This window comes from Panthera onca, chromosome B3 (assembly GCF_046562875.1).
Source record: "Panthera onca isolate mPanOnc1 chromosome B3, mPanOnc1 haplotype 2, whole genome shotgun sequence".
Lineage (NCBI taxonomy): Eukaryota > Metazoa > Chordata > Mammalia > Carnivora > Felidae > Panthera > Panthera onca.
The window spans coordinates 71115860-71136094 of NC_138344.1; the positions used below are offsets into that span (position 1 = coordinate 71115860).

At 38.4% G+C, this 20235-nt stretch overlaps 1 protein-coding gene across 1 annotated transcript; it reads left to right on the top strand.

The window, feature by feature from the left end:
* The first annotated feature begins 1868 nt into the window (after positions 1-1868).
* Positions 1869-2849, top strand: LOC132668419 (olfactory receptor 11H4). The gene has a single exon (XM_060617394.2). The coding sequence runs from the start codon at positions 1869-1871 to the stop codon at positions 2847-2849; it is 981 nt and encodes a 326-aa protein (XP_060473377.1).
* Positions 2850-20235: the final 17386 nt, after the last annotated feature.

The window sequence follows — 20235 nt, forward strand, 5'->3', positions numbered from 1 at the left end:
ATTATAATGGAGAGTGTCCTGAAATGTTATTCACATTAAGAAGGCATGGCATGGCCCATTGTTTCAGAAAGAATCATAGGAAGCACAAATCTCAGGATTCTGATTCCTAGTTTGAATCTGTCAATCTGGACTTAGTTCCTGACCTGTAGCAGGGAAATTGATTTATTTATGCTTCATAAATAACAGTCTGGGAATTATCCATTGAGCACCTTATTCAGTGAAGGTGGTTAACAAATGTATTTCAAGTTCAACATTGATTGGAAAACTGTCCAACTTTAGAACTTGGGTGCTCAAGCCTCCTTTTTATGCTTCCTTAAAAACCACCAACAGGGGACTAGTGATACTAAAGTCCAGATCTTCTCCGTTCTTATTTGCTTTTCAAATTTCTTTATCTTCCATTCCTGACAGTTACATCTAGTGACCTCCACTAGACAAGGCAAGTGGTTTGACAAGTTTAACAAGAAAACTCAATATTGAAACTACCATTTTTAAGATTCTTACTCAGTGCTTTCTAATATTAATTAATTGCAAGATTACTCTGTTGTTTAAACACAAAACTTGGTACCTTTTTGTTCAATTCTTAAATACTATTGAAAAGTACATGCCTATCCAAATATTTGAAATTGCCCTCTCCCTTTCAGAAAACATAACTAACTATACCAGATAAAATTGCAGATAAAAATGCCATTCAATCTAAGATCCCTTTGCTTTTATCATCCAAAATTATTTACTAAATGAACTAAAACTTTGCACTGAAAACATAATTTTCTTTATTTTAACTAGGTAGGATCTGAATATGAAAACTAAGACAGTTCATTTTGTATAGTATGTGTAAAAACATGAAAATAAACACTTGCAAATAGAAATAATTCAAAATATTCTTATTCTTTAGAGCAAAGATATTTGATATGGTTGGTCTTTTGTATATTTTTTTAGGTGTCACTGAACTGTTGTGATACTTTAAAAGAAAATCTTTATGGGCACCTGGGTGGCTCAGAGAGTTGAGCATCTGACTTCAGTTCAGGTCATGATCTCATGGTTTGTGGGTTTGAGCCCCACATGCGGCTCACTGCTATCAGCGCATGGCCCACTCTGGATCCTCTGTCCCCCTCTCTCTTTGCCCCTGCCCTGCTTGCACTCTCTCTATATATATTCAAAAATAAATTTAAAAAAACATTTAAAAGAAAATCTTTAAAGGAAAATTTAAGAACAGCCAGAGAAAGGCCTTTGCCACCTGTGGTTCTCATTTAGTTGTGGTGTCTCTTTTTTATAGGACAGTCATGATAATGTATGTGAGTCCTACATATGGCATCCCAACTTTGATGCAGAAGATCCTGACAGTGGCATATTCAATCTTCAATTGAATCTTGACTGAGGTGATGTCTGTGACAATTAATTCACTTGATTAGACTATCCTGAAAATCCAATGTCCTGGAGTAAGTTTTATCTCCATGAGTAATTCAACTAATTTTGTTCTTTTGCCAAGGTTTAACCCAATATCACACCAGCTGTCCTCAAAATCTTTTTTTAACAAGGTAAGCTGAATAAGAGAAAATGGATGAGTTTGTTCATTGAAGATCCATAATCAGCTTAGAAAAACAAACCAAAATCATAAAAGGTCTTCTTAGGGATCAAAGAAATCAAAAAAGAAAGAAATTTTTCACATTGTACCACTAATGTGGAAAATTCTTGCTGCACTGCATTCTAGCAAAAGAAAACTAAGATTTAGAACCACAATCAATTCAAAATAAGGTGAGATTTATTCCCATCTAGTCTCAAAATATCTCATATTTTCCTGTAGAGCTTAAGTTCTCTTCTCAGTTAAGTTCTTGAGATATGTAGGAAGCAAAGAAACTTGTGTTACCCTCATGTTTTTCTTCTTCATAGGTTTAAGACCCATGAACAGGTCAGCAACACACATTCACCTTGTGACTGAGTTTATTCTCCTGGGGTTCCCTGGTTGCTGGGAGATACAGATTTTCCTCTTCTCACTCTTTTTGGTGGCTTATGTCTTGACGCTGCTGGGGAATGGAACCATTATCTGCGCAGTAAGATGGGACCCACGACTGCATACCCCAATGTACTTTCTGCTGGGAAATTTTGCCTTCCTTGAGATCTGGTATGCTTCATCCACGGTTCCTAACATGTTAGCCAACATTCTGTCCAAAACGAAGACCATTTCATTTTCTGCCTGCTTCCTCCAGTTCTACTTCTTCTTTTCCCTGGGCACAACTGAATGTCTCTTCCTGGCAGTAATGGCTTATGATCGGTACCTGGCCATCTGCCACCCACTGCACTACCCCACCATCATGACTGTGAAACTCTGTAGAATTCTGGTGTCTCTCTGCTGGCTTACTGGATTCCTTGGCTACCCAATCCCCATTTTCTTCATCTCCCAACTCCCCTTCTGTGGATCCAATACCATTGATCATTTCCTGTGTGATATGGATCCACTGATGTCTCTGTCTTGTGCTCCAGCCCCCATTACTGAATTTGTTTTCTATACTCAGAGCTCCCTTGTTCTCTTTTTTACTATTATGTACATTCTTCGATCCTATACCTTGTTGCTCAGAGCTGTTTTTCAGGTCCCTTCTGCAGCTGGCCGGAGAAAGGCTTTTGCCACCTGTGGTTCTCATTTAGTTGTGGTGTGTCTTTTTTATGGGACAGTCATGGTAATGTATGTGAGTCCTACATATGGCATCCCAACTTTGATGCAGAAGATCCTGACAGTGGCATATTCAATAATGACTCCTCTGTTTAATCCCCTGATTTATAGTCTTCGTAATAAGGACATGAAACTTGCCCTGAGAAACATCTTGTTTAGAATGAGAATTAGTCAAAATTCTTAAGCCAAAAATGTCCATACTTTCAAATTCCAGTAAAGAATAAGTTGGAGATGTGAGTTGTTTTTTTTTTTAATAATCTTTTAGTTCTTACCCTCAGTAATTAAAAGCCTTTCTTTTTCTACTGGAAGTGTGCTCAGCTTACAAAGCTATGCTGACTACTAAAACCTAAATTCACTGTAATTCAATATGCAGTGAAATTTTTCTAAAGCCTATCATAATTGGAGTGATAAAATGGGATTAATTTCTGAGAGAAGTTAGACTTCCCTGAAAGATATACCTTCAGTTTTAGGACAAGTCTAATGACCTTTACCAAATTATTAAAGGTGCAGTGATTTTTTTCAGTTGTTTTAGGTATAATTGATATACAAAAAGACCGCACATGTTTAATGTACATTAAAGGTGCAGTGGCTTTTAACTAACCATGAGACCTTTCTATAATTTTTTTAATGTTTATTTATTTTTGAGAGAGAGAGACAGCATGGTCAGGGGAGGAGCAGAGAGAGAGGAAGACACAGAATCCGAAGTAGGCTCCAGACTCTGAGCTGTCTGCACAGAGTCTGACATGGGACTCTAACTCAGGAACCATTAGATCATGACCTGAGTTGAAGTTGGACGCCCAACTGAATGAGCCACCCAGGCTCCCCAAGACCTTTCTATAATTTTCAACAGACACTCATTTTTTATTCCTAGTCCAACAAGCTTATCTAAACACAGTTTCTCTATATTAAAAAAGAGGGGCAAAACTCTCTTGACCAATAGGAACTCTTCCAACAAATTTTCTTAGAGATATAGTTCCTTTGTGGTATGTTTGAAATAAAACTTAGATACAAGCTAAAATATAATTTGTTGAAGTTGCTTTTAACAGTTCTATTATTACATGTACCATGTTGTGGCATAATTTATTTACTTACGTGTACTCCTAAGAAAGCTCCTTGAGGACAGGAATTACCTTTTTCCTTTGTGGATCCCAACCACACAGTGACAGAGAGGAAAGCAGCCCCTGGAACCAGGGAACTGGCCTGGCAATTATCACTCAAGGCTTAGTGCTGCCAGGAGCTGACCTAGCACTATCAGCCAAGCCTGCTGTATAAACCTGTTGAACATAAACAACTCCACAGAATGCCACCCTCGAGCCAGGTCACTATGTGAATATGATAGATTAAGACAAAACAAGACCACTCCATAATTATGTCTGAGCACGGACAAAATCAAGAACACAGTCCCAACTATAAAAAATGACCAAATATCCCCCTCTTTAGGCTAATATGAGTGACTGCCACCTCTTTACCCAGTAAAGCTTCAGCCCAATTGCCTTCTAGATAAAAATTAAGATACCTAATCACAGGGGCACCTGGTTGGCTCAGTCAGTTAAGCGTCTGACTTCAGCTCATGTCATGATCTTGCAGTCCATGAGTTTGAGCACCACATTGGGTTCTGTGCTGATAGTTCAGAGCCTGGAGCCTGCTTCAGATTCTGTGTCTCCCTCTCTCTCTCTGCCCCTCCCACACTCATACTCTCTCTCCCTCCCTCTCTCTCTCTCAAAAATAAAGATTTAAACTTTTTAAAAATTTAATCTAAAAACAAAGATACCTAATCATAGAATTTTCTTCCACTTTCTGACAGCATCCAGAGAAAACCTCTATTTCTTTACATTCTCCCCAAAGTCAATTAACACAAACCCAAATCATATAATAAATCCCTTCTAGCATCTTCCTATTGGATTCCCCATGTTCCTCATGGCATATTTCCTCCCTTGCTGCAAAAAGCCAATAAACTTATTTTTCTTCGACTACAGTATGTTCTTGATGGTCTTTGCATGACCATGAATCAACAACACTTTGATACCTAGTTAGAACTCAAAATGCTTGTTGAATACTTTTATCTCAATAATTTTACTTATGAAAGTAATATGCAGTTGTAACAAAGTCGATCAGTGAAGAAGTGTATAAAGATGATGTATTTCCTGCCTGCATTCTCATCCTCGCCAATCCGTCACTCTCCTCTTCAAAGTCAACATTCCTCAGTTCTCTGTCTGGCGTTCAACACACTTCATAGTATGGCTCCACTAATCCTACTTTGTTTTCCTTCTCTTCCCAAATGAACCCTCAGCTCTAGTCGGGCTACTCAACCACTCCATTCTCTACCCTCTCCACACTGTTGCTTAGGTTACTCTTTAAACCTGGAAAGCCTCACTTTGCCTCCTGCTATGCAACTGGACACTTAGATTCTTAGGGTCTTATTTTGTAAAATAGGTATGTAACTTATATCTTGAAAACAAGGTCTTAAGGATTAAACGAGACAATTTATATAAGGACCATAGCATAATAAAAGACACATAATAGATTCTCAGTACATGTTTGTTCCCCTTTCCTTCCTATCTTTCCAATCTGACCATGGATAATTTGCTGGTTATTCCATCAGACTGTCACTATGCTCATGAAAACCTTTGTTTCCAAATAATACATATACATATTAATTTGTAACTAATGCATTAAAGTGCAAACTCTAGATTCAGACATTTATATACTGCCTTGTCTGCTAGCTATGACTTTGGGCAAGTTGCTTGAATGCCACAACTTCAGCTACTTCACTTGTAAAATAGGGTAGTAATAACAGCTATCTCAAAGGGGTATTATAAGTCAATACTTTATTTAAAAACTAATTCAATACTTTTTAAGCACTTTGCATTGTGCCTGGTAAACAGTATCACTCAATAAATATTTTTAACTCAAAAAGATGTAATAGTATCTTTTTAAAATTTTTTTTTAGTTTATTGATTTATTTAGAAAGGGGGGAGGGGCAGTGAAAGAGGGAGAGAGAGAGAGTCCCACCCAGGCTCCAGACTGTCAGTGCAGACCCAACACAGGGCTTGAATTCACAAACTATGAGATCATGACCTGAGCCGACATCAAGAGTTGGACCCTTAACTGACTGAGCCACCCAGGTGCTTCTAAAATATAATAGTATTTTTTAAAGCCAGTACATATAATTTTACCTCATTCTATTTAAGACACAGTGTGTTCCACCAAACAAACATATCACAATTCGCTTATCAATTACTCACTTAAGACACTTTATTGCATCCAATATTTTATAATTAAAACAATGCTGTGACTTATGTCCTTGAATATATGTCTTTATATATTCACACCAGTATTCCAGAAATTAGAGATAGGATTCCTGGAATACAGGAAATGTATATTTTTAATTTTGAGAAATGCTTCTAAATAAGATATCTGCAAATAGTGTATGGCTCTTCAACAAATGGTGCTGGGACAACTAGACATCCACATGCAAAGAATGAAGTTGAACCCACATGCAAAAAATTAATTCAAAATGAATCAAAGACCTAAATGTAAGAGCTAAACCTATGAAACTCCTGGAAGAAAACATACATTTAAATCTTTGTGATCTTGGATTATGTGATTTTTAAGACATAATACCAAAAATACAAGCAATAAAAGAAAAAATAAATTAGACTTCATCAAAATTTTAAGATTTTTGTGCTTTGAACGATGCTATCAAAGTAAAAGTTCACAAAATGGGGAAAAAATATTTGCAGATCATGTATCTGGTAAGAGTCTATTATCCAGAATATATCAAGAACTCTTACAACTCAACAATAAAAACACAAATAGGGGGAGGAGTCAACATGATAGAGAAGTGGGGGGGGGGCTGAAATTCCCTCATCCCTCAAACACAGCAGTATTGAGGCCAGAAGACTTGGAATTCCAAGAATCCAGGCTACAGAGTGGCAGAAACATCTCCAGGGGCCCATGGAGACAGCTTGGCAGGATAGAGGTGCATGCTTGAAAATTGAAAGAGATAAAACAGGCAGCATAGGCACAGACTAAAGGGGAACCTCTTCGGTGGAGAGACAAAAGTAAGAGAAAGAAAGGCTGTGGAAGTGCTGGATTGTATTTCGACAAGAGAAAAACTTCTCCAGACCATGGACTGGGGTATGGATAAAAATGGAGAGCCAGTCTCTAACGTGCAAACAGCCTTAGGAGTGATGATCCAGGGTTGGCTCCACTTTTCCTGGACCACAGCCACCCTAGGGGGCAGGAGGAGCCAGCCCCTGGCTCAGTAGTCAACTCAGAGGCCCAGTCAGAGAGAGCAGTCCCCTCCCCTTGAGTGAAAAGAAGGTAGATAGCCACTCCAAAGACAAAAGACCCTTCAGGTGCCAGCCAGAGGCCCTTTATCAGTTGGGTGGAGTGACACTACTCCAGAACTGGGGTGGGAGGAGTGGAATCCTTTAAGAATCTCAGCGAGCACCTGGGAGCACATGAGACTGTGGAGTGGGACAAACCAGCCCGCTTGTGCCCACGGGGCACTATGAGGATTGCCTGAACAGTGTGGTTTGGAACACCTGGTCTAGGGAGGAGAGACTGGGTATGCCATTTTTCTCCAGGTCACCAACATGGTGGGGCTTCAGGAAACAGGAGAGCAGGCCCCCAGTGGAGATGGGACCTTCTTACACCAAACTCTGCCCCTCTGTGCCTGGCAACTGCCTGTCTGCTGGAGAGAGATTGACATTGACCGAACCAGAAGGCCCCTCCTCCAGACCAGAACAGCCACCAGCTCCAAGGCATCATCAGACAATGGTCCAGGGGATTTTCATTTTCTGATTTGATTCTTGGTCAATACACATATGTGTGTGTGTGTGTGTGTGTGTGTGTGTGTGTACACACACACATATATATGTATTTATATGTACACATATATATGTATATATATGTATATGTATGTATATACATATATATATACACATATATATGTAGTTGTTGTGGGTTTCTTTTTCTTTTCTTATCTTCTTCTTTCCCTTCTCTATTCTGGTTGTTGGTTTGTTTAAGCAGGTATTTTTAATCTATTCTTTTTACACCTCTTCTGTATCGCCTTCTTTATTTTCCTCTCTCTGTGTCTGGATTAAGCTGTATAGTTTCTCTGAATCTCTGCCTGGTAATTTTTTCCCTGCCCCTGTCATTTCTCTTTGCATAGGATAAGGTTTCTCCCACTCCCTCCCTTTATCAATTTTTTTGCAGAGTTACTTCAGTGAACAAATCAATGCACACCTGGTGGAAGGTCAAAACTGCCACTACGAGTAGGGAGATAAGGCAACCAGAGTCACAACAGCAGAGAGCATGCAACATACTCTAAAAACACTTCGTGAAAGGCAAGGCCCTGGAGAGTGTATGACCCCTTTTTAATACAGTAGTACTCTCAGGTGCACAACAGATAACAAGCTATTAAATCATGTAAAAGACAGACAACTAGCCAAAATGATTACACAGAAGAATTGTTCTCAAAAGAAATTTCAGGAAGAAATGACAGCCAGAGAATTGCTCAGAACAGATATAAACAATATATTTGAACAAGAATTTAGTATAATAGTCACAAGACTAATAACTGGGCTTGAAAAAAGCCTAGAAGGCAGCAGAGAATCTATTGCCACAGAGACCAAGGACCTAAGAAATAGTCAAAGCGAATTAAGAAGTGCTGTAAATGAGATGCAAAATTAGCTATATGCAATGGCAGCAACGATGGAGGAAGCAAAGGGGAAAGTAAATGAAATAAAGATAAAATTATGGAAAATAATGAAGCTGAAAAAAAAAGAGAGATAGTAAAATACTAGACCACAGGGGGAAAATTAGAGACTTAAGCGATTTAATGAAATGTAATAATATACATATCATAGGAGGTCCAGAAGAAGAAGAAAGAGAGAAAGGGGCAGGTTTATTTGAGGAAATTATAGCTGAGAACTTCCGTAATCTGGGGAAGGAAGCATAAATCCAAGTCCAAGAGGCAAAGAAAACTCCCTTCAGAATCAACAAGAACAGGTCGTCACCATGGCATATCACAGTGAAACTGGCAAAATACAAAGATAGAGAGAGAATTCTGAAAGCAGTTAGGGACAACGGTCCTTAATCCAGGTGTAGACACATGAGGATAGTAGAAGCCCTGTCCACTGAAATGTGGCAGGCCAGAGCAAGTGGCAGGAAATATTCAATGTGCTGAATAGGAAAAATATACAGCTAAAAATCCTTTATCCAGCAAGGCTGTCATTCATAATATAAGAGAGATAAAGGCTTTCCCAGACAAACAAAAACTGAAGGAGTTCATGACCACTAAACCAGCCCTGCAGAAGATCCTAATGGGGACTCTGTGAGTGAAATGCTACAAAGGACTAGAGACATCACCATAATCATGAAACCTACAGATAACACAATGACACTAAATCCATATCATTCAATAAACACTCTGAATGCAAATGGGCTAAATGCCCCCAATCAAAGGACATAGTGTATCAGAATGGATTTAAATAAATAAATAAATAAATAAGATCCATCATATGCTGCCTCTAGGAGATTCCTTTTAGACCTGCAGATTTAGACCTAAGGACACCTGCAGATTGAAAGTTGGGGGATGGAGAACCATTGATCATGCTATTGGAAGTCAAAAGAAAGCTGAGTAACCATATTTATATAAGACAAACTAGATTTTATTTTTTTAATGTTTATTTATTTTTGAGAGAGAGAGAGAGAGACAGAGCATAAGCGGGGGAGGGGCAGAGAGAGAGAGGGAGACACAGAATCTGAAGCAGGCTCCAGGCTCTGAGCTGTCAGCACAGAGCCCGACACAGGGCTCGAACTCACAAACTGTGAGATCATGACCTGAGCCAAAGCCGGACGCTTAACTGACTGAGCCACCCAGGCACCCCAAGACAAACTAGATTTTAAACTAAAGACTGTAACAAGATATGAGGAGGGCATTGTGTCATAATTAAGGGGTCCATCCATCAAGAAGAGCTAACAATTGTAAATGTTTATGCCCCCAATTTGAGGGAACCTAAATATATAAATCAATTAATCACAAATATAAGCAATCTTAAGGATAATAATATGGTAATTGTAGGTGACTTTAATACTCCACTTACAACAACCATCTAGGCATAAAATCAATAAAGAAACAATGACTTTAAATGATACACTGGACCATATGGACTTGACATATTCAGAACTTTCCTCCAACAGTAGCAGAATACACATTCTTTTCAAGTGAATATGGAACATTCTCCGAAAATAGGTCACATACAGAGTCACAAAATAGCCCTTAATAAATATAAAAGGATTGAGATCATACCATGCATATTTTCAGGATCACAATGCTATGAAACTTGAAATTAACCACAAGAAAACAATTTGGGAAGCCTCCAAATGCATGGAGGTTAAATAACATCCTACTAAGCAATGAATAGGTCAACCAGGAAATTAAAGAAGAAATTAAAAATATATGAAACAAATGAAAATGAAAATATGACGTCCAAACATTTTACAACGCAGTAAAGGCAGTCCTAAGAGGAAAATACATTACAATCCAGGCCTATATCGAGAAACAAGGAAAATCCCAATATAAAATCTAACAGCACACCTAAAGGAACTAGAAGCAAAACAGCAAAGAAACCCCAAGGCCAGCAGAAGATGAGAAATAATAAAGATTAGAGCAAAAATAAACAATATAGAGAAAAAAAAACAGATCGATGAATCCAAGAGCTGAGTTTTTTTGAAAGAATAAATAAATTTGATAAGCCCCTAACCAGACTTCTTAAAAAGAAAAGAGAGAGCCCAAATAGATAAAATCACAAATGGAAGAGGAGAGATCACAACCAACACCACAGAAATACAAACGATTATTAGAGAATACAATGAAAAATTATATGCCAACAAACTGGACAATCTGGAAGAAATGGACAAATTCCTAGACATCACACACTACCAAAACTCAAATGGGTAGAAATAGAAAATTTGAACAGACCCAAAGAAATTTAATCAATTATCAAAAATTCCCCAACAAATAAGAGTTCTGAGCCATATGGCTTCCCAGGGAATTCTACCAGACGTTTAAAGTAGAGTTAATACCTATCCTTATCAAGCTGTTCCAAAAAACAGAAACAGAAGAAAAGCTTCCAGACTCATTCTATGAAGCCAGCATTACCTTGATTCCCAAACCAGAGATCCCACTAAAAACAAGAGTTACTGGCCAATATCCCAGATGAACATGGATGCAAAAATTCTCAACATGATACTAGCAAATCGAATTTAACAGTATATTAAAAAAAATATTCACCATGACCAAGTGGGATCTACTCCTGGGCTGCAGGGCTGCTTCAATATTTGCAAATCAATCAGGATGATTCAACACATCAATAGAAGAAAGGATAAGAACTATATGATCCTATCAATAGATGCAGAAAAAAGCATTTGAAAAAATGCAGCATCCTTTCTTAATAAAAACCCTCAAGAAAGTCGGGATAGAAGGAACATACCTTAACATCACAAAAGCCATATATGAAAGACCCACAGCTAATATCATCCTCAATGGGGAAAAACTGAGAGCTTTCCCTGAGACTGGGATGTCTACTCTCACCACAGTTGTTTAACATAGTGTTGGAAGTTCTTGCCTCAGCAATCAGACAACAAAATGAAATAAAACGCATCCAAATTGGCAAAGATGTCAAACTTTCACTTTTCACAGATGACATTATACTTTATATGGAAAACCTGAAAGATTCCACAAAAAACTGCTAGAACTGATACATGAATTCAGCAAAGTTGCAGATATAAAATCATTTTTTGGAAATAGGTTGCATTTCTGTACACTAATAATGAAGCCACAGAAAGAGAAATCAAGGAATCGGTCCCATTTAGAATTGCACCAAGAACCATAAAATACCTAACCAAAGAAGTAAAAGATCTGTATGCTGAAAACTATAGAAAACTTATGAAACAAAGCCTAAGAGACTCTTAAAAACTGAGAACAAACTGAGGGTTGATGGGGGGTGGGAGGGAGGGGAGGGTGGGTGATGGGTATTGACAAGGGCACCTTTAGGGATGAGCACTGGGTGTTGTATGGAAACCAATTTGACAATAAATTTCATATATTGAGAAAAAAAAGAAAACTTATGAAACAACTTAAGAAGACACAAAGAAATGGAAAAGCATTCCATGCTCATGGATTAGAAGAACAAATATTGTTAAAATGTTGTTACTACCCAAAGCAATCTACACATTCAATGCAATCACAATCAAAATTGTACCAGCATTCTTCTCAGAAATAGAACAAATAACTGTAAGATTTGTATGGAACTACAAAAGACCCTGGATAGCCAAAGTAATGTTGAAGAAGAAAACCAAAGCTGGAGGCATCACAATCCCGAACTTTAGCCTGTACTACAAAGCTGTAATCATCAAGATGGTATGGTACTGGCACAAAAACAGACACAAAGACCAATGGAATAGAATAGAGAACCCAGAATTGGACCCACAAATGTATGACCAACTAATCTTTGACAAATCAGGAAAGCGTATACAATGGAAAAAAGGCAGTCTCTTCAGCAAATGGTGGTGGGAAAACTGGACAGCAATATGCAGAAGAATGAAACTAGACCACTCTCTTATACCCTACACAAAAATAAACTCTAAATGGATGAAAGACCTAAGTGTGAGACAGAAACCATCAAAATCCTAGAGGAGAAAACAGGCAACAACCTCTTTGACCTCAGCTGCAGCAATTTCTTGCTCAACATGTCTCTGAAGGTAAGGGAAATAAAAGCAAAAATGAACTTTTGGGATCTCATCAAGATGAAAAGCTTCTTCACTGCAAAGGAAACAATCAACAAAAGTAAAAGGCAACTGATGGAATGGAAGAAGATATTTGCAAATGACATATCAGATAAAGGGTTAATATCCAAAATCTATAAAGAACTTACCAAACTCAACACCCAAAAACCAAATAATCTAGTGAAGAAATGGGCAGAAGACATAAATAGACACTTTTCCAAAGAAGACATCCAGATGGCCAACAGACACATGAAAAGATGCTCAACATCGCTCATCATCAGGGAAATACAAACCAAAACCGCAACGAGATACCACCTCACACCAGTCAGAGTGGCTAAAATGAACAACTCAGGAAACAACAGATGTTGGTGAGGATGTGGAGAGACGGGAAATTTCTTGCACTGTTGGGAATGCAAACTTGTGCAGCCGCTCTGGAAAACAGTGTGGAGGTTCCTCAAAAAAATTAAAAATAGTATTACCCTATGACCCAAAGGATACAGGAGTGCTGATTCATAGGGGCACATGTACCCCCAATGTTTATAGCAGTGCTATCACACTATCAACAATAGCCAAGTTATGGAAAGAGCCCAAATGTCCATCAACTGGTGAATGGATAAAGAAGATGTGGTGTGTGTATGTGTGTGTGTGTGTATACACACACACACACACACACACACACACACACACAATGGAATACTACCTGACAATGAGAAAGAATGCAATGTTGGTCTTTTCAATGACATGGATGGAACTGGAGGGTATTATGGTAAGTGAAATAAGTCATTCAGAGAAAGACAGATATCAGATGTTTTCACTCATATGTGGAATTTGAGAAACTTAACAGAAGACCATAGGGGAAAGGAAGGGGTGGAAAAAAAATAGTTTCAAACAGAGAAAGACGCAAACCATAAGAGACTCAAATACAGAGAACAAACTGAGGGTTAATGGGGGTGCAGGGGGAGGGGAAAATGGGTGCTGGGCATTGAGGAGGGCAGTTGTTGGGATGAGCACTGGGTGTTGTATGTAATTGATGAATCATGGCAATATACTCCCGAAGCCAAGAGCACACTGTATACACTGTATGTTAGCTAACTTGACAATAAATTATATTTGAACCAAATAACTCAACTTTTTAAATGCACAAAGATATGAACAGACATTTCTTCAAATAAGATATACAAATGGCCAGTGGGCACATAAAAAGATGCTCAACATCATTAGGCATTAGGGAAAGGTAAATCAAAACCACAATGAGATACCATTTCATACCCATGTAGCACAGCTAGCTTCAAAAAGACAGACAATACAAGTATTGACAAGGATGTGGAAAAACTAGAACACGCACATATTGTTGGCTGAAGTATGAAATGGTATAGCTCCTTTAGAAAACAATTCATCAATTTCTCAAATAAATATAGAGTTACATGATCCAACAATTTTCATGCATAGGTATAAACCCAAGAGAAAAACATATGTGTGCACAAAATGTGTATACAAGTTCTCATGGCAGCATTATTAATAATAGCCAAACAATAAAACAACCTAAAAGTCCATCATCTCATGAATGGATGAAATGTGGTATATACATAGAATGGAATATTATTCAGTCATAAAATGGGGCTAAGTATGATACTTACTACAACATGAATGAACTTTGAAACATTATGTGAAATAAAACATTCCAGACGCAAAGGTAACACATTGTATGATGTCATTTACATAAAAATGTCCAGAGTAGGCAAATCCATACAGACAGAAAGTAAATTAGTAGTTATAAAGGATTAGGCAGCAGGGAAAATGGGGAATGACTGGTAATGGATACCCAGTTTTGGAGGGAGTGATGAAGATATTCTACAATCAGCTGATGGAGATGGTTGTACAACTTTGTGAATATACTAAAAACTACCTACACTTTAAAAAGGTGAATTTTATGCAATGAGAAGTACATCTCACTAAAAAACTTGCATGAGCATGCTCATTTTCCCATAGCCTCCCCAGCACTGGATCTTATCACTCTTTCTCATTTGTTTACCAATATGAGAGGTGAGATTAATATTGTGTTAATTTTCCTTCCTTGAACTGAACATTAAATGCCACAAGAGCTTAGGAAAATAAGATATCAATATATACTGTAAACAAATTTATTTAAGGAGGAGGTTGTGGCCAGGGCACTTGGGTGGCTCAGTCAGTTAACCATGGGACTCGGTTTTAGCTCAGGTCATGATCTCATAGTTCGTGTGTTTGAGGCGCACGTTGGGCTCTGCACTGGCAGTGCACAACCTGCTTAGGATTCTCTCTCTCTCCCTCTCTCTCTCTGCCCCACCTTGTTCCTCTCTCTCTCTTTCTCTCTCTCTCAAAATAAATAAATACATAAATGAACTTTAAAAAAAAAAGGAGGAAGTTGTTATTGATCTGTGGCTTGAAGTTGGGAAGAAGAGAACATTATATATATGTAGATACTACTCCCTCCAGGAAGTAGAGCTTAACCCCTTTTCCCAAAAGGTGGCCTAGACTTAGTGACTTGTTTTTTATTTTGGAGTATTTTATATTTACAGAAGTTTAAAGGATAGTACATAAAATTCCAGTATACCCCTCACCCAATTTACCCCATTGTTAACAACATATGTAGTACATTTGGTAAAACTAATAATTTTAGTCCTTCCTGCATTATCTTTTTGTAGATTTAAGTAAGAATGCATAATTTCTTTCACTTCCTTACTTTGCAATAATACCCCCACAAAACAGGCCAGTATGGTGTCAAAAGCACTAGACCTGGTTTCAGGAGACCCAGATTTAAGCCCAGGCTTACCACTCACTAGTTTAAAACTCTTATACTGCTATATCCAATACTAGAGTAGGTGTTCAATCAACGTTGATAAATTTAATCAGGAACTGAGTCTAGGAGAAACCAGTGAAGAAGTGAAGGAGGCTTCCTCTTTGCTTGCCAACTTATGAATCAAACTATAAGAATAGGCAAACAAATAAAAGAAAGTATATAGTCCTTTCCCCCACCAACCCTCCAGTTGTTCAATCCTGACAGGCAAAAAGTAAATGGCCTGCACCAGGAAATAAGCACAAAAAGAATGAAAGCTAGACAGGGCAAAAAGACTGGTAGGCTTAACTTCACTAAGATTTCTTATCCCCTGGGAAGCAGTTTTTCCTGACCACACTGGGAGACCATGTACTCTCCCATGCAGTAGGGCCATACCCTAGAATCCTAGCACTCTAGATCTACTTCTGATAGATCATTCTATCAGATACCCATCTGACAGAATTCTGGTTAACATTTTCTACAGACATCATGACCTGAACAAAAATGAACAAGACCGTGTAGTCATTTTCTTTATCTTCTCTGTCAATATGAGCATGTAAAGTATATGGGGGGAAAAGAGTGAGAATATGATCTCCTAAATCTAAAGCAAGAATAAGAAAGACATGTGTAAGCAAAAATAGAAAAATGTGTTCAGAGAATTATAATCAACAACAGAATAATGTATATTCATTCAACATTTATTGAGTGTTTACTATAAACAGATACTATGCTAGGTTAGGGATACATTTTAGAAAGACATATTTCCTACCTAGAAGAGATCAAAATCTCATGGGATATTATTTATAATAGTTTACAAATCACTTATACATTACACAGTAATAATAATATATACATATGGTTGCTTTATCTAGAACACAGTTCTCAATGAACATTGAATAAAACTGTATAGACTGAGATTCCTGTGTCTTTCTTGGTCTTGTCCCAAGATACACCCTTGTAAGCATGTTCATCCATAGGCTAACAACTATCCTATCATTTAGTAGAAAAGTCACAATTCAACCCTTAGAGAAGTCTTCCATCCTGGACCTTGACTGTAGCCTGGCCAAAAAGCATTGGTATAAAGCACTCAAAGTCAAGTCTACTACTGCATTGCTTCTCCAAGGGTGAGCTGGAACCAGGACAATTTCCTTCAGCAGTATCCATTTGTTCAGAAAGAGGTCACACGAATGTGCTTGTATATGCCACAGGAGATAAATTTACTCTGTATCATAGCTTTAAAATCATACTTAAAAAAATGTTTTTAAATGTCATTTAAAAATGTAATCCAAGAAGGGACACCTGGGTGGCTCAGTTGGTTGAATGTCCGACTTCAGCTCAGGTCATAATCTCAAGGCTTATGTGTTCAAGCCCCGTGTCGGCCTCTGTGCTGACAGCTCAGAGCCTGGAGCCTGCTTCAGATTCTGTGTCTCCCTCTCTCTCTGCCCCTCCCCTGCTCACACTCTGTCTCTCTCTCTCTCAAAAATAAACAAACATTAAAAAAATATTTTTTTAAATGTAACCCAAAAAGTCAACCCCAAAAAACTATATACTCTATGATTCCAACTGTATGACATTCTGGAAAAGGTGAAACTGTGGAGATAGTAAAAAGACCGGTGGTTGCTAGGGGTTAGAGGAGAAGGGAAGGATGAATAGGTGGAGAACAGAGTATTTTTAGGGTAGTGAAACTATTCTGCATGATACTAAAATGGTGGATACAAGTCATTATACATTTGTCAAAATCCACAGAATGTACAACCAACCTCAAGAGTGAATCCTAATCTAAACAAGCCATGGATTTTGGATGTAAGTTCATTGACTATAACAAATGTAACATTCTAATGCAGGATCTTGATGGTTGGGGAAGTGTGTGTGTGTGTGTGTGTGTGTGTGTGTGTGTGTGTGTGTAGAAGGTACATGGGAACTCAACAGTCAACTTTGCTGAGAACCTAAAACTGCCTTAAAAAAATAAACTATATTTAAAAAATAATCTTAAAAAATTGCAACCCAATAATGATAATTGGCCAAAACTGCACAATTAGTGTTTATTCTCCTTTGGGCAGTGATAAACAGAAGCAAAGTAAGATTTCCACAAGGCTTTTTTTGCTAGAGAGAAGCAGTCTGTGGACCAAAATGTAGAGGCTCCCATGATAACCTTTCCTCAAATGATTAGTTTTTTCATCTACTCATTTCTCCTATCATTCATTTGTCCCATTTTGGAGACCTCAATCAAGTATCTTCTTCTCCCCTCTGTGCTAGCAAGAACAAAAAAACCTGCAGGTCAAATACAGTAGTTGGCAAGTCTCAAAGAGGTTGGCATTGTTCATGCTGCCCCTGTGTGAAAGCAGTGCCCAGTGGGTTCCCATTCCCCCAGGCCTAATTGAAAGACAAAATTGCTTTAACAGATTAGAAAAGAAACTTGAAGAAGCAGAGTCATAGCAAAAGATCCTGGGGTCCCCAGGTGCCAGTTTGGGACTCTCAGCAGCAGCTCTGCCTTGGCTGATTAAAGCAGGAGTTGGAGGCCCATGAGAGCCAATTAGAAAAGGAAGTCAAGGTGAAGAAAGGAGAAATGATTCCAGCAAATACCAATTAAAAGTGAATGGATCTCACAACACTGGGGGACCATGACTCAAACTGTTGCATCAGCCAAGTTCTAATACTAACTCCCTAAACATGAAAAGGGAGCAAAAGGGAGAGAAGCAGCAGAGTTTCACACACTGGCAAGCGTCCACTGCTTATCCCAAGTGCACACATACCTGGCAATTAAGGTGCAAGGGATACCTCTTGATTAGCCATGTAGAAAACCCCAAGAAAATGCCATGAGAGTGACAGGCCTTACAGGCTGGAAAACACACCCAATAGAGTTATTCAGGGTGTTGCGGATACAACATCCCTGCTACTAATTCAGACTCACACCTGTCAGACCAGATCACACATGACTCATTGTCCTTTGTAGAACAATACTACCTCCATGATTACCCTCCCCTCCATCCTGTACTTGTAAAATACTTGATGATTTTCAAGCATGTTCACAAATAGCACTTCACTGACTGTCATAAAATCCCTGTGGGTTTTGTCAAGGATGCATCAGTATTTCCATCTAATAATCTAAAGAAGTTAATGCTGAAGTTCAAGAGATTTGCCTAAGATCACACAAATAGTATTACTTGTATATTTTAAGTGATATGCCACTATGCTGACATATACACAGACTATCTGTGGAAGAAAACATAAGAAAATGGAGTGGTTGCTACATCAAGAGAACTAGGAGTCAGGAGGGGAATGAAGCTTGCTGCTATTACCTTTTTTTTTTTTTTTTTTTTTTGGTAACTTTACAATTTTATGCTATTGTGTATTTAACTTCCTGAAATTAGGTAGCTCAGTCAGTTGAGTATCCAACTCTTGATTTCAGCTCAGGTCACGATTCCAGGGTCATGGGATCAAGCCCTGCATCAGGCTTTGCCCTGAGTGTGGTGCCTGCTTAAGTTTCTCTCTCTCTCCCTCTCTCTCCCTCTCTCCCTCCCTCTCCCTCTCTCTCTCTCTCTCGATTCAGATTAAATGTTACCTCTCTTATAAAAACTTCCTGAGATCAATTGAAGTAGATTTTGATATGTCTGTCTTTATATTCTCAGAGCCCTGATGACATTGTGTTTTAATTCTTTGCTCATTTCCTGTGGGTTGTGAGCTTTTTGAGGTACCCATTTTTGTGGTCTTAGATCCTAGCTCAGTACCTGACACTATCTCTTTCTCTATCTGTCTCTCTTATCCCCTCTGTAGCTCTCCCCTGCCCATGCTCCTCTCTCTCTCTCAAAAAAAAAAAAAAATTAACTTCCTGAAGTTAAATGAAAAAGAATGTTATAATTAGGGAACAGAACACCACAATCCAATTTTCTTCCCACTGCATAATGCTGCCTCCCATGTTGGGTAGGAGGCCTGAGTAGATTTCTTTCTCCTGTATCTTCCCACTCTTTCCCATTCCATCACTTCCATCCACACATCCATACACAAGCACAATTTTCTATGAGAACTTTCCCATGAATGCCAGCTCTATGCAAATCTCCCAAGAGCTAAGAGTGTGTCAAAAACCAACCAAGTGATAAGGAAAGTGAAAATGTGATTCTGGCTTATAGATGGAGTGATCCTAACAATACAGTTTCATTTGGGAGGAAAAAAATAGCATCCTTGTTCAATATTTTAAGAGAATATAAATATAAATAAACACTTAAGCATAAAGGATCAAGATTAGAAAGAATGAAGGCCACAAAACCTGCCAGTATTTGGGATTGTGGTTCCCTAATACTCAACAGGCTGGCAAGTCACTGGCAGAGGGGAAGAACTCCCTGTCCTGGATATCAAGGGAGATTTCTCAGCCTGATACGGTGACACAGGCTGCCACAAGAAGAAAGGTGATATATGACACAATGGCAACTGCAGCTACACACATCTAGAGACAAAACAGATCAAATTAAATTGATAGAGTATTGGAAGAAATTGCCTCTCACGTCACTTTCAACATCGACACTCAGTGACTACAAATCACAGACATAAGTAGAACAGTAAGTAGGAAAGAACGTGCTAACAGAATCCTGACACCAAGATGCAGTCATTACGGTGCACCAGATAAGGTGTTTACCATGGGAACAGCATAAACGTTCTTTCAAAGTTTGTTCGTCCATTCCATGCAAATTTATTGAGCACCTGTGTCAGGTCCTGAGCTAGGATCTAAGACCACAAAAATAGGTACCTTCAAAAAGCTCACAGCCCAAAGGAAATTAGAAAAAATTAAAACACAATGTCACCAGGGCTCTGAGAGTATAAAGACAGACATATCAAAATCTACTTCAATTGAGCTCAGGAAGGTTTTACAAGAGAGGTAACATTTAAGCTGAATCTCAAAGGACACTTGGGAACACTTCAGCACCTTTCAAGCAGAAGGAACCACAAGTGCAAAAGTACTGAGGTA

Coding starts and splice junctions, on each gene's coding strand:
- LOC132668419 (XM_060617394.2), top strand. CDS start 1,869: ATGTTTTTCTTCTTCATAGGTTTAAGACCCATGAACAGGTCAGCAACA.